This window comes from Hesperophylax consimilis, chromosome 12 (assembly GCF_061612785.1).
Source record: "Hesperophylax consimilis isolate HC1 chromosome 12, BYU_Hcon_1.0, whole genome shotgun sequence".
Lineage (NCBI taxonomy): Eukaryota > Metazoa > Arthropoda > Insecta > Trichoptera > Limnephilidae > Hesperophylax > Hesperophylax consimilis.
Genome location: NC_142847.1, coordinates 21,634,999 through 21,651,472, shown reverse-complemented (window position 1 = coordinate 21,651,472; position 16,474 = coordinate 21,634,999). Strand labels below are relative to the sequence as shown.

Sequence of the window (16,474 nt, the reverse complement as noted above, 5' to 3'; positions counted from 1 at the left end):
GGGCATAAAAGGTTGGTATTTTACTTTATGGATTTTATCTAGTTGCTTGTCGCCAGACATTTGAAAAACGAACATTAATTTCGAAGAAGAAAAATTCTTACCATACGTGTTTGTAGTTCTGCCAACGATAATATAAAATGACTAAGCGTAAACCGATAAAAAACACAATTTTCACAATCATAATCTGAGTGTTAATTCGTACTTATTGGCTGCACCAGAAGAAATTATACTTTTAAGTCAAGGGCCGTATGGCGTAATGTTAATTATGGAATAATATAAATTGAAGTGATTTAATGAAATTACTTAAAATACCCGAATTGTTACAGCAAAGAAAAATTGATTGTTATTAAAAGTCATTAGCGGACATTTAGACAGCTTTGACCTGGTGAGAATGATTAACTATCGCGTACCGAATAAATACAACACTAGACTCCATGCTCCATTTAATGTAGTTGCTTCTCGTACTAATTTTATGCACAATTTTTGTTCTCAGAGATTTCGTCGTGTGGGGAATGAAACTTGCTCTTTAATAAATAATAAATATTGGATATTTTTTATAGCGCCGCTTTTGTGAGTTATCACCTCAGGGGCGCTCGACATATTTAACTTTAAGAAAATCGCTTTCTTTAAAAAGCAAATATGTAATATTTGTTATGTTTGTTATTAGATTATTCCACAGACATAGGAATTAATAGACGAGAAGATAATGGCGAGGGGTAAAATCAACTGTTGAAGAACGAAGGGAGTGAAGCTGACTGTGATTCGTCAATAAATCAATCTGACAGTAAATAGGCATCTCGCATTATAATATCACCATTTACTTCTTAAAAGTAAAATCTGCTTTGGAATGAATAGACATTTTTACATGGGAGCGCAAATTACTCGCCACGTTATGAACAAATTTGCGAAGTCCAAATTCGGCAAAAAATTCGGTTCATTTTCAGAGTCGAATATTTCGTTTAGGTATTTAGTTAAGACACTTTTATAAATGTTCATAATTTACTTCCCAGCAACCAACCAGCTTCGTGTTTCGCGTCCAGACGTTTCTGGATGTGATAGTAACAACTGATTCATATTATACGATGTGAATATGCTTAAAATAAAGTAAAATAATGCTTATATATGGAATGTAATACGACAATTGGGTTTATTCTCTTTTTCACATCTATTTTTACAAGTTTTCATAGTACAAGTCAACATTTTGCCGTGTTATTTCGTAAAATGAACCGATGATGCCTCGACCATAGTTCGCACAAGAATGATGACGTCACGTTTTCAAATTTCACTTGAGGCCATACGCGAGCACAGCCGGCTCCAATGGAACCGGTATGGGGAGTGGGGATAATACGCTTTTAATCACCTAGGGCAGGTCTACTAATATTCATATGTCTATGGATTATTCTAACTATTGTGTTCTTTATTTTTTTCAAATGTATCTATGTATGTAAGAGGGGCGTTTAAATAATTAAAAGAAATAAATAAAATGCGCGGGCCAGAAAAGAATTTAACTAGATCCGGCATACTTTCGGCGGTATAAGTCATCCGGTAAGCCCGGGGAACCAAAGTACAAAGGAACCAAGGAACAAAAGTTCTTGTCTTAAAGAAATATAGTCTCTTGAAAATCTTCTATACGGCTCATCCACCCATGAAAACATGTCCATAAATAGTTTCATTCGGGGTCACGAATGTGTCCAAATACATGTTTAAAATTTTAAAGAAATCATCAGAAAGGATTAGCTTTCAGCAGCCACTCCCACAAAATGGTTTGTGATATATTCTTGTGACAAAACATACATTTATAAAATCAACAATTAATAAAAGTCCCACTATGTACGGAACTTACAATTTAAGGTTAAACGCGACGTTCGTTATAATCTACTTGTTCATAGATGACGTTAATTTAATTATTTAAATCAAATGCGCTTTTTGTAAGTTATGCTAAAATTAAGACAATTAGTTTTTACTAATTATTTTTATAAGCAATAATTATTAGCCTGAAACACTTATCCACATTGAAAATTTTCCTGATAAAAGAAACATGACGCCAACGGGACTTGAACCATCTAGTGAGAGAGTTAGCTCTTACAATGCCTTTCTCATATAAAATAAAGTTAGTTGTTTTCAGGTGAAAAAATGTAATTAGCAGTAATTGTTGAATGAAACACTAGTATATATTGAATTATTTCGCGGATAAGAGATAAGCCGCCATAGCTCAGTGGTCAGAGCTGTCGACCGGAAATCGAAAGGACACGGGTTCAAGTCCCGTTGGCGTCATGTATATTTTATCAGGAGATTTTTCAATGTGGATGAGTGTTTCAGGCTAATAATTATTGCTTATAAAAATAATTGTTACCCTTTGTGCTATGCATAAAAAATCTTGTCTTAAACATTAGTTTACCAAAAAAATAATAATTAATTAGTTTTTAGTTTGCGCCCGTACATAGCAATATGAATAAATAGTTCTGTCCGTATAAAAACTCAATTCTTTCAAGAGAGGCACACAAATAATATTAAATTTATATGTCTTTTTGGTAGGAATTGTGTTTTTATATGGATAAAACTATCAATTCATATTGGGTGCGAGTGCAAATAAAACATCGTCCTAATATTGTAAAGCATAACTTGCAAAAAGCGTATTTTAATAAAACAATTAAATCAACAACACCATATATCTATAAACACTTAGATTGTAACGAACGTCGCGTTTAACCTTAAAAGGACAATATTAAACACTTCTATTTTATTTTATGTACCCTATTTAGTATCTAGCGGCCAGACAGTTGAAGAAATAAAATGCCAAACAGACTAGACTAGAAAACAATTCTCAACGAATGTCTACTCAGGACGACACAATGTCACCTACGATATTTCTTGGAGTTATACAGGGTGTATCGGCACTAACCCGACAAACTTTAACCAGCTATTCCTTAGCACATTTGGAGTAAAAAATGTTATGGTCACTTTGCTGTCCGGTAGCATTTTTTTTTTAAGTTAAAAACAAAAAAAAATAAAATTTCCACACTACATCACTGTCATTGGCATTGCGTTTCGTGTTCAACAGCTGTTATAAGCAAGTATGTCAAAAAGCGTCTTCGCTCTTTCGCACACACTAAATAATAATAGTTAAAAATGAGACGAATGGTGCCGTGCCATTTCGTTGTGATTGTAAAAGTGCGCCAATATAGGTACACACGTGCATTATTCAACGGAAATCGAATAAAATATTTGCCAGATGGGTTTTCAAACTTTGACAAAGGATAAAACAGTGGTGACATGTGGTGAAAATATGAAAAATAATTTTTTTATTAAAAAAAACGTTACCGGACAGCAAAGTGCACATAAGATTTTTTACTCCAAATATGCTAAGGAATAGCTGGTTAAAGTTTGTCGGGTACGTGCCGATACACCCTGTATAAATGATAGTTGTATAAAGTTATATAAAAGAGTTCTTATGTAATGGTAAATAATTATTTTACGCCAAAATTTTTGGAGCTAATAAATTTCTTTTCGCAGAGATAAGGTGAATATATTTTTTATTGGATTGGATTGGATAATGGTTCAGCAAATATTTGATGTATCTTATCGTTTCAATTAATCGATATAGCCGTTCATATCTGTATTAAAATACACATTGCAAAAGCATATTCACAACGTTATCAATGATAGCTGATAACTTCGATGGGAGGTTTCAGTGCGTGCAAAACAAAAATTTATAAGAAAATTCTCGGAATTACACGTTATCCGAATCGCCGTATTTTACTTCTCGAGCGTTTGTCAGAAGTGACTATCTACCGATTAAATGTGGCCATATTTTTAATGTTAACAATGATGTCAGAAGTTCATAATTATTAAAAATGAATTATCAAATTAATTTATTCATGACGGTTAGACTCTAATTTTTTTTAAACATTAATCCACACAAGAGGCCTGTGGAAAATAATTTCCCTCGTGGTTTTTATGCACGGAGAAAACTTACTGATAAAAATATTGCAAATCTCTTAAAATTCGTTATCGGGTTAAAAACGGGATTGCAGGCTTTCAATTAATGAATTGATATGTTTCCTCATAAATTAGTAAAATTCCAATTAATAATTGCCACGATGATTAATAATTGGAACACGTGTTCATAAAAAGTCATTTAGCATTATATATTATTAAGACAAATGCAGGTGCATGAACACGTGTTCCAATATTATTACGAATTTACTAAAAGTTTTTCAGGGAGCGGCCTGCAGTCCCATTGTTAATCGGATTACTAATAATAAATCAGCAATACTTATTTTTCTTCGTGTGTCATCTTTGGGGAAACAGTGTGGAGGGTATTTTCACGGTAATAAATGTGACGGATGTTTGAATTCATCCCTCCCACTGCGGTGTACGGCCATGGGTCGAGGGTCCTACTGGAGATGTAAAAAGTTCTTCCTCAACCAGTCTCTCCAGTTCCAACCCACCAAACAGTACGTAGGCAACGCATTCAGACCTAGACAACCCTCACCCCATGAACCCGGGCACCCCTGCTAAGTCACCAAACCACTTGGTGTGACCTATGGCAGAGGTGTTGGTTTTCCAATTTAATGATTCCCGGGGCGGCGGTACCCATAACCGCCTCCCAAATTTTTAAGCTCCCTGCTAAGTATTAATTGTTTTTGTGTTTAATTCGTAGAACTAGGTTTAATTTTTTTTTTTAAATTTAATGTTTATACGATTCTATTTCAATTTTTGTGATGTCTAAAATGATTTATTACCGGTTAAACCGATTTACTGAGAAAGTAATTGTGACAATAGATTCTCGATTCTGTGGGGTATTTTGAAATCTGTTTTCCCCACATTAAATGGTAATGTTTCCTTAATTGTGTAATAATGACTGCTATTAGATTATTTAAATGTGTTATGTTGTTTTGAACAAACTGAGAAGTGGGGAATAAATAAATTTCCTCGCTTTATTAATTTATGTTATATTAGGATCATTCGTTCATTGATTTCTAATTGTTCAATTAAATTTAAACTAAGACACTTTTTTCTATGTGTAAGGTTGTAGGCTCGTTGTTGTCAAGCGGAACGTGATTATTCACTAAGAGATGTTCTGCGAAGTGATGTTTTGAAGAAGTACTTTTATTATTATAACATCGTATATGTTCTTTGAATCTAGTTGAGAAAGCCCTCATCATTTGCCCGATATAAGCAGTATTACATTCATATGTTAATTCATATATGCCACTATTATTAAGTTTTTGATTTCTACTTTTTGAGGCTTGTTCTTATATTACATTCCGAACTAAAATGTTACAACGCCAATCAGACGAACAGATTTTCTATTTTAAGGGGGGTGACAGATTACGCTATAAGTTCAAATCATTTTATATATTTCCATCTCGCCCCTCTCCTACCTACGACAGGAGAAGGGGTCAAAACAATTTACGGAGTGCCGTAATTACGCGGCTGTCATCTGCCAAAGTGACAGATCCCATACAAATAAATAATATTCGACGATTGATCTGACACCCTCTTCTGAGTAAGATTATAGCGTAGTGTGTCACCCCAACATATAATTCGTGTATGCCCAAATTACGCATAATATAGCGTAATGTGTCTAAGGCTTTATAGTTAAGATGGAGGCAATACATTGCAATATCAATATCGAAAAGTTGTGAAGCGGAAGAAAATGGAAGACGGGCAGGGGAGAGGTTTTGATAAAAGTTGTGGGTAAGTGGCAATTCAATTACATAATTAAAGATTGAACATCGGTATTGTAAGTTAGAATGTTACATATGCAGATATAAATTTACGCGACTTAGTTCAGGCAATGTATAACCTAAAAATAACATTATGTGCATATCGCATTGATAATTTGAATGAAAGGAAAGTCCCGTTGTGAGTTCTATTGCTCGGCTGGATAAGTCCCCCATCACAACACAAGTAATATTTCGGCTTAGAGTGATGGTAGTAGGATTTCAAATATAGTCAGGTTATTCGTAACCCGGGAATGCATTTAACAAAAAATCACATAGAAACGAGTGCCAAGATAACCAGGAGTGCAAATTGCGAAAGGAGATTAAAATTGCTCGATACTATCTTTTTATTCCAGTATAATCGAGGGTAAAATCGGTACATTTCCAGTGGAAGATACTCTCAGTATCACACTGGTGCAAGACCACCATTCAGAATTGAAACGTTACTTGAAATAGTTTTGGCTGTGTTTGGCTACCAGATCTGAATAACTAGGTACTTCCCCATCTCCTTCCCCTCTCCGCTACCTTCAGCCGCACAAGATACCCTAATTGGGGATGCCATAGTCTCACTGACTCCAGACGGTTGGGAGCAGTTGGGACTCTTATGCGATTTCAATAAAAAAAAGTTAATGTAATTATAAATCTTGCGTGATACAATCAATAACCGATAGGACTTTCTTATCAGCCATCGCGTACCATAATAAATTATAATTTATTTATAAAAATAGGTATTCATCAAAGGTACTCCAGGTGAAGAATTATTGAAGATATCTTATCAGAAAACGTTTTACCATCTAGAATAAATACATATTATTTTTTCTGATTGTAATGAACTGTATCCACATGGAAAATGTATTGTAACCATATATTATTTGTTATATGCATCAAAATCAAAGTTAAGGGTGCCTAAAGGCGATCTCCTGCGCTAAATATGTTTTGTTTATCGAAACATTTACACAAAATATTTTCCATCGGCCACGGAATGAAAAAACATTTTGTATGCATATACAAATGTATATGGTAACGTCTCAATGTTTAAATGATTTGTGTAAATGTTTCGAAAAAAAAACAAAACATTTTGTGCACAGGAGATTCCCGCCTTCACTAAATTTGTGTAAAAGTTTTTTTTCTTTCCAATACGGAAGCAATATATTAGGTAGTTTGCAAAGGTGGTTATTGAAGGTCATACAATAACTGAGGAATTCAACGGTGCTAGGTGAAAAAACGATACTTACATTTTTAACATTTAATTATTTTTTTAAAAGCAATAGTCATAATTTCTTCTCAGTGACTGGCAAGTAGCAGGTACTTATCTATTAATTGTGTGGATAAAAAAAACTCTCTTGGCAAAATTCGACATTTTAAGGCTTGTCTACCGACTTACCACATCCCACTGCGTTGGTGAATCACTCGGTTGGGTTTGGCCTGCAGATTAAATACTACATTTTCGAGCGATAAAAAAAAATAATAATATATCCTGCACGTAGCGTTATCACACCTGGACATATCAATTAAAAGCGCGATTAAATACTTCCTGCCCGTATTTAGTCGATTGCCTGTAACGTTTTTTTTTAAAGGCTGAAAACAATTTAAATTTCAGTGCACTGAGTCAATGAACTTATGTTTTTCAGAGCGAGGCATTGCTTTAAAAGGAACAAGATTGGTCTTGGGTCTTGGTGGACATCTACAAGTTTATACAGCAGATGGGAAGTATTTCATACTTTGATATTTTACCTAATATTTGCTAAAACATCGGCTCCAAACGAACCATCCACACATGTGACGATAAATTAACAATTTTCAAGAGTCAAATAGTTAAACTAGACACATTCATACGTTATTTTCATATTAAGTTTTGAAATGTCTATTACCTATTTGAAGCCATATTCTTTGTTCCATATTATTCAATTTATCAATGAGTGTTGAAGACAGGTTGTCATTATGAAACAAAAGTAATAAAATAATAATATTTATTATCCGACTGATAAAAACATAATTCCTACTGCGTTCTTACCTATATACATACTAGTTGTTATGCAAAAACGTCTGAAGAAATGCTAGGTATTAAAAACATACACTCAATAGTAAAAATAACTGAATGGGTTGAATCTGAAATAAAACACTAATGCTATAATCTATTCTATAACATTCCTTTTTCTATCCTATTCCTTCGTGTATTGTGTATGCATCAGTGAACACGACTACAACTAAAGGAGGGGTTTAAAAAAACCTAACAGGACTCTACAGCTGAGTACAGGGCAAGGAGCTAACAGGTGCTCAGAATTGTAGTCTCTACATTGTATCGTTAAAACACGGTGTACAATCGTGTGTGTGTGAATGTGTGCTACACCTACCTACCTGTTGGTATATAATAATGTGAAACGTATCACACTGGTGTGTGTGTTAACGCTGAACTTGTATGGACGCATTTACCCCAGGAGGTTTTCATTTACCAGAGAGGAATGCGTCTAATCTCTCGAAAGGACGACATAGACAAATTCTTCACGGAGATAATATAGAGACGATCGAATTACGAAAGCGAACATGATTCATGTTTCAAATCTAAATTTCTGAACATGAAACATGCATACGAGAACAGATCATTTTCAAAATTCGAACGTGAAACAAAACATACATGTATGGATCTTTTTCAAATATATCGGAACGTGAAATATACATAAGTACGAGAATGGATCATTTTCAAATCACGAAGTTTTGAATCTTGAAACATAGGTACTCGTACATACCAGAATGAATCGTTTTGAAATGCAGATATTAATAATTTTCAGAAATTCGCTAAAACGCAAGACGATCAACGATGTGTCACCAGGATTTCCGATACAGTTGAGTTATGGAATACTGTTCGAATGAATCACTTTTAGTTTAATCTGAAGATTTACAAGTGAACTGTGAAAACAAGTGCACCGTATTTCACAATACAGTTTTATCGCAGTAGCGCAGCATAGATAAAGAAATTGATATCAAATAAAATAATATATATTTATACAAGTCGATTTTAACAAGTTGTTTGTTTAATATATATGATTTACTCATTAAGATTTGTGTGGCAGGGATTAAAAAAGCAGTGCGGTAAGTAGCTACCTATGAAAGGATTGTGAGAGGTCATACCACAAACAGGTTACTTTATATTTTGATGACGTCACAAGATGTTACCCGTACATGCACACACGAAACAGGATTATAAGATTTAAAAGAGAGGAAGAATAAGTTTATGATACTTACCTACCTACGTTTAGATATATATGGTTATGAGAGTTTTATAAAAGGAAAATATGTTATATTAATGAAAATATAATTAAGTAGGTACTTTTATCTAAATAACGACATACACAAACGATGTAAAATTAAGGTTTAGTTATGTAGGTTGGACGAGAGACCTACCCTATTTCAAATGTGCAAATAACGTATTAGTTTTCTAACTAATAGGAAATTACTTCACACTTGAGTGTAAATCATAAATTGCCAAAATAACGAAAATAAAAACATTCCAGGTGAGGTCGATTTATTGAATTATGCTCGCAAATTCCTGACCACACTACCAAGTTAGTATAACTGTATGCCCATCAAAGTATATGGGCAATATTATAGGCAGTAGGCACGGTAAGATTCCTCACAAATACTTATAATACATGTCATCAAATAGGTACGCTTGGCAGGTTCTGATTCCATAATAATATTCTTATTCCTGATAAGTTGTTATGACGTCATTCATTTACAACTTTATCAGAATATACAAATACGGGAAGGAAAGTACGTTATTATGTTATTAATTATCATAAACGTAACGCGAATGAATCTACCCTTTTATGGTCACAAAATGCAGTTGCGTTGAAATTTGTCGATAGGACAATATTAGGAGGGCGAAAATGTATACAAAATTCTAACAATTAAAAGTTAAATTATAATTAAATTATCTCAATTAAAAGTCGTGATTTGTAGGTATTATTCAGAATATTGTTTCCATAAGACTTCGATACACCTATGAAAGAAATTTTCCAATAAAAATATGCATTGTCAATAATAGCGTTTTGTTCAATTGTGGTTTTTTTATGCTTAATTGGCATTCGATTTTATGGATTGGCATGTCGCAATGGCATTCATATTTGGGAAGTGACTCATCCAGGTGACTGCTTATAATCGGAACTCACCATACGAAGAATAATAATCGCGTGCATTGAAAGTGCAAGCGAAATATAGAATGTCAATGATAACATTCAGACAAATATATTTTTTTGACTAATTCACACTGCAGTCAGATACATTGCACATTCTATTAATAAAATCCTGACATTTCGACATAAAATTTTCCTACGGTGGTACTTTTTTTCTTCATTTTAACGGGTTTTCTGCTAAAATCGTGTGTCATAAACAGAGTAATGTCAATACAGCGAGAGAAGCTTGTAAATTCCGTCACGACCGGGAGCAAAAAATTTGAGGTTAGAGATAGAACAAATGTCCTGGAATTACGCAAAATACAAATGGAGGTGTACTTACGTAGATGAGGCCGGAGTAGTAGCGATCCTTGATGTTGTGCAAAACGGAGGCTTCGTTCAGACACGTCAGGTCGGCCATGTCCTCCACCTTGTTGAACTTCGGGGGGTTCATCTTCTGGATATCATCCAGGCCGACCATTATCCTCTTGCCGGTATCGGCGATCTCCACCTCCACCTCGTCTCCATGCTCCCCCTTGATCCCGGCGGCCACGAAACCCTGGGTGTCGTGGGGCACCCACACGAGCCTCTTCTGGGTCCATTCCGCCTGGGTAGCCGGATCGTTGAAATTGTTTCTGTCCACTGACAGATACTTCAGATCAGGATCATTCCTGTCGTACAGCTCTTCAGCCATCTTGGCTGTCTACGAGGAACACTCAGTTTTACCGTGGATATTGCGAATAACCTAATGAAGACACGGTGTACGCGGACATTAAACGAGCGCGCACGCCGACAATGCACAAATATCACAAACAGACACGCCGCATTTACTTATTGTACAATAAATATACACAATGCACTTTTTAATAATATTGGGGACGATTATCGCGTCTGCTATAGTAATATAGGATCAAGTTGAACACAAAAGATATAGCAATAAAAGATAAAATACTGCCGCCGGGACGCCCAACGCGGCTCACATAAGAAATGATGACTGACAGCTCTCCCGCAGTTCGAGACGGTTACAGGCTTGCCGCTTGTTGCTATTGCTTCATTGGTTGACGCTTGACGCCCGGACCAAAACTGTGTTGCCACTTTGGGAATGAATGTGGGTGTGACCATAGAAACGTTTGGTTTTCTGGTGACACGGATAAAAGGTATTATTATAACAATAAGCATGCAGCATGGTAAAGAAAAAGGTTAATAAATTGAAAAAGAGGATTGAGGGCTCTTTAAATTTTTTTTGATACCCTTTGATTACATTTAATGGTAACAGAGTTTGAAAATAAATTTTATATTTCAAATATATCAGTGTTGTCATAACCGAAAAAATCTAAAAGTCTATAATCACTGTCTGAAAATATCTTTGGTGAAGTACCTACATAATATGTTCGTTTCCTTGTTTTTTATAAACATTTTTAATAATTTCTCAGATTCAAATTTCTTGAATAAACATGAAAAGATCTAAAGGCGCAACTAAAGTTGTATTATCTTTTTAAAATAAACATTTAACAACACGTTTAAATGATAGATTAAAAACTGAATGTATAAAAATTGTTATTATATGATGCTATGAAGTTTTTGAAAGGTAATTATAATTTTTTTTTATGGCTATTATAATTTCTTTTCTTTTTCATTTAACTTCTCACCTGATTTATTTTGTTCGGCTCGATGAATAACTTTTTGAAATTTGGAACCCCGATCCAGTATCATCAAAATACCTACCTACTATTTCGCACATACTGTGCTGTGTGTTAGTCCTGCGTGAAATCTGGTTCAATGAATTCAATTTGCTTTGAATCTAGGTGCCATTTTCAAAATTGGAACTGATTGAGTGATGATTAATTTAATTTTGATAAATTAATTATACCCTGACAATCTGGCCATAGTTTAATTAGTCCCCTTTATGCAATGACAAAAGAAATATTCTTTATTCAATGCCTTCATTTGAATATTTTCCATAAAATAATAATTAAATTGTGTGAAGTACCTACTCTCTTTTCCACTCTTTTTTTAAAATTTTATATCTCTATATCGTTGTAGGTACCTATATTTTTTTAAATATTTTATGTGAAACCACACAAGACTCGCGACAGTCGAGCGGTAGGTGATGAGGAAGAGGGTGGTGGGGAGGTATCTAGCTATTCAGATCCGGTCACAAAACACGGCCAAAGCCATTTCAAGCAGCGTTTCGATTCTGAATGATGGTCTTACACCAGAGCGATACTGAGTATATCTTCCACCCTGGAAAGTGGCGCAAATATACTATATATTATTTAAATGATTGAATTGTGAAATTAAACAAATTAATCAAATAAAATTTACTTGCGCACGCCGGGTTCTAAACCCGCGACCTCCAGCTTGCTAGTCGAGAAATTTACCCCTCAGCCACGGAGCTGATATATAAACTACAACTTTTTGAATAATTTTCGATAGCTCAGTGTCATTAGGTAAAAATATTCTGTTCTTAAAATCCATGTAAAAGCCCAGCTGAGCGTAAAATCAAATAAAATAATCAAATCTGACTACCGTAACACGGACATAAATACCTAGTTTCGTGGTCGAAAATCATGTAAAAAACTTTTGTTATATGAAAATATATATATAAACAATATAGGGGTTTGATTTCTAGCTCTGATTTAAAAAATATTATTACTGCTGTGAATTATAAAGATAACAATTCATGGAAACTGTGCATTTGAGACATCTGTTGTAAATAATTCTAAACATTTCTTACAGAGATCTACTCGATCTACTACTATTGAAAATGAATTGTAATTAAACTCAAAAGAGTACCTCCCCCTGTACTCTATTCACGGGTGATTGGTTTATTTAAGGTTCTCGGTGTTATGATGTGGTCCGTTGAAGAAACACCACGCAGTATTTACATAAAATTACAAGCATGCGGAGGTCCGTACTCCACGCTGACGTAATAATATTGAAATACTTAAGTACCTAAAATAAATGCGGTGTGTATCTGTTCATGAAACATCGGTACTCACTTTCAAAGCTTATTTCATACTTTTTATACGGTGGTGATACCTAATAAGAAACAGTCAATTTAGAATTAGTTTTATTGACAATATAGTTAGTTTTAATAGGTATTAATTACTAAATTAAGCATTAGGTATTAAAGTTTTAATTTTCAAAGTTTTTTTCGATTGTCGAAAAAACTGTCCAAGGCCTTCTACTAAAATCGTTTCATATCATTGATGTAATAATGGTCTATGTTTCATATCTATATTATGTTAAATTACAGAACCAGATTTGTTTTTTACAATTTTCGGAACATACCTTGAGGATTTTTTTATCGCACTGGAATTTCGCACAATTACTTTTTTCAACTCAGAAAATGTATAGAGATTATCTTTGAAAATACATACTTTTTTAAGAGCTTAAAAATTTGAAGTGTTCAAGGAAACCATGTTATAAATCGGTTGAAATTCGGAATGAGTCTTAACAAACGACATATGCAAAGTGTTGAATATTTGAATCCCCATTTTAAAAGTGCAGGTGAGGAGCTAGGAAAGATTAACGAATAAGATTCTGCTTTAGAGCGAAATTACGAGCTTAGACAATTAGTATTTTGTTTATCACAAAATAAAATTAAGTTTTAAATAAATAATTCCTTTTTGATGCCTCAGGTGATGTAAATGTGTTAAAATGTTTAAAAAATTGCGTAAAAAATATTTACAAAACCTCTGGAAATGATTTTCTAGAAATGACCCTTTGATTTTTAGATATTCTTATACAGGAGAATTAAAAAAATATTCTTTGTTACAACATCAACGATGTCTAAACCTACTATTACTTTTAAAGGTGCTTAAACATTCCTTAAATAAAAAAATAAAACACATTTTAGCATATAAAAAACTTCCCAAAGCGCCCTTAGGTGATTTTTTACAAAAACGGCGCTATTCAAATTATCCAATATTATTATTATTATCATAAGGTTTAATTAGGAATGAACGTCGAAGGGTGGGAAGGTCTTTGGAGGTTATTGGCCCAGTTTCTTCACCACCTAGGATTCTTGCTGCAGAGTCTCCATCTTCTATCTTCGTGTCACCTGTTCCTATACTTAATTTTACTTAACTTAACTTCACTCTATTTTTGTAATATTTATATTTTTTGTAATACCTGCATCAACTGTAAAGCGCCCCTGAGGTGATATCTCACAAAAACGGCGCTATACAAATTATCCAATAAATAAATAAATATTAATGTTTTCTGCAAAAAAAGTTTCGTAAACATGAAGGCACATCAGAAAAGGTCACAGTAACGGTTAGTCGTTACGTTTCGATGCACCATCGCATAACCAAGTTAATTTTTGTACAACATCTTCGGCGATTGAAAACATAACCAGTGGTGTAAAATATTATTGAATCCACCATTACCGGAATCGGGTTCCTACGACCGTTTTACACGATACGTTTTTTTCGTAAAGATCCATACATGCCGTCTTTTCATATAGATTCGGTACCTAAAATAACACTTTTCACAAAACTGCTGTACAAAACAATTATGACCTAAGAACGATAAACTTCCCAAAAGAGATAAATGAAAGTAAGATACTAATTACTTAAATAAATATTTTGATGAAAACACCACTCAAATAAACACTTAATAGTTCCACGATTTCTGGAAATAATTATAATGGACAGTAAATTATTTATTTTTCCAAAGTAAAGAAATCATTATATTTTGGCAAACCATTATATATAATAGCTATACTGGATAGAGCGATTACCAAATTTCTGGAAATTGAGTGATAAATACCCAAGCAATTAGGGTAGTAAATTCCGCCAATTACACTAATATTCATCGCCTTTGAAATTATAAAAAAATATTTTCAAATGGTCAAAAATTCCAATAAAAGCAATAAAAAATAAACTATTATTGTGTTATTAGAATACAATGCAAAATCAGCAATGGAAAAATAATGATTTTACATGCAGCCCGTATAGCGCTGTCCTTTGTTGTCGCTTATTTTTTAAGTTCTCTGAACAGAACAAAACATACACAATTTAAAGATATAAATTCATAGATCTTTAGTTTGTATCTATTTATTTTCCGAGAGGAAGCCTGCCAAAGACGAGTGGTTAACAGTAATGACATTTTGCATAGTATTGCATACATACTTTTAAAAATAGTATACAAGAAGTTTGGTATTACATATGATATTTATGAAATTCCTCAAATAGCGTTCGTAAATAAATGTATTATCACCCAGTTAGCCAAACGTCACCACTAGGAAAAGTTATATCTCATTGATACACATTGAAAGTAGCGATGTATACAGGATGTCTGGAGGTAAAGCGCACTAAATTCAGGAAGCGATTCTACATGATATATGTTAAACATATAACAGTTCAACTTTTGACAGCTGAAGCATCCTTAAAGGGTTGGATTTTCACAAAAAATCTATTAAAATATTTGCGATAAAACTATTATTACTTACCTCGTAGACCAGTGGACCTCGCATCCAAAAAAATATGTTTCAAATTTCTTCTTATTAAGTGAATCAAAACAAAAATTTCTTCTGAAATTAAAAGATTTGTAAGTAGGTACACGCGATACACTGATTATATTAAAAAAAATACCGAACCCACACAAAACATGATTATGTTTGTCTTTCCATTACTAGAGGGTACAATCTATAGTACTTCTTTGTTAACTCGCACGGGATTTTGGGTGCCCCGTGGTTAGTTACCTCATTCCTCTCACCCCCAATTTTTTTTAAAATCTTTTGAAGCTGGCCTTAATTTATTTATTTTATTATTATTTTAGGGCTTTTACATAAGAAACAATAAAATAAAATTACAGTAAACAAAAAGTACATACAATACAAGAAACAAAAAAAATCAAAAATACAGTACCGATATGTTTACAAGGAGACAACCAAAGGTTCGAGAATAGGGTTTAATAAGTTTTAATATGATCCACAAAATTCTACAAGTTAACATTAAACATATCAATATCACCTAATTGATTTCCCAACCGGAGAATTAGCAATGCAGTTGCGCTTCTAGACACTGCGGTGAAGTTTGTGTCGTGTTGTTTTTGTGGGTACATGTAAATTTATAAATTGCAGAAGTCCAATTTAGAGTTTAATATTTGAAATAAGAAAGTTAAATCATTTATTTTGCTTCCGTCTTCTAATGTATGAATTTTAAGAGTATTTAATAGGAATGGATAATTTATGTATTCTAGCATGATATTTAATTTAAGTATGTAAGTATTTAAGTTTAGTTTTTCATCAAAAATGATACCAAGGTTTTTCTAATATCGTGTTGTTAATGGAATATTAAAATAAAACAGGATGTTTATTTGATTTCGGTAGAAAGTCCAGTTTTTCTACATTTAAGAACAGATTATTTTGTATGGACCAATCTTTAAACTTACTAATATTTTACTCTAGTATTTGACAATGATATTCATCAGTAATTCAGCAAAGAGCAATACTTCGACATCTTCGAAGCAATTTGTTATATCTTTGATGAAAACTGAAGAATAAAACCGGCCTAAGTTGACTACCTTGGGGTAAGCCACTACTCGCACAGAAATATTTCGATA

At 33.4% G+C, this 16,474-nt stretch overlaps 1 protein-coding gene across 6 annotated transcripts in view; it reads right to left on the bottom strand.

Moving 5' to 3' along the window:
* The window catches only part of zip (myosin heavy chain 10), a 165,302-nt gene extending 154,326 nt beyond the window's left edge, over nucleotides 1-10,976 (bottom strand). For all 6 annotated transcript variants that reach the window (XM_089638211.1, XM_089638212.1, XM_089638214.1 and 3 more), the window contains exon 1: nucleotides 10,245-10,976. In XM_089638211.1, coding sequence (XP_089494337.1) covers nucleotides 10,245-10,595 — 351 coding nt within the window. In that variant the 5' untranslated portion in view covers nucleotides 10,596-10,976. The remainder of the gene's footprint in view (nucleotides 1-10,244) is intronic.
* Nucleotides 10,977-16,474: the final 5,498 nt, after the last annotated feature.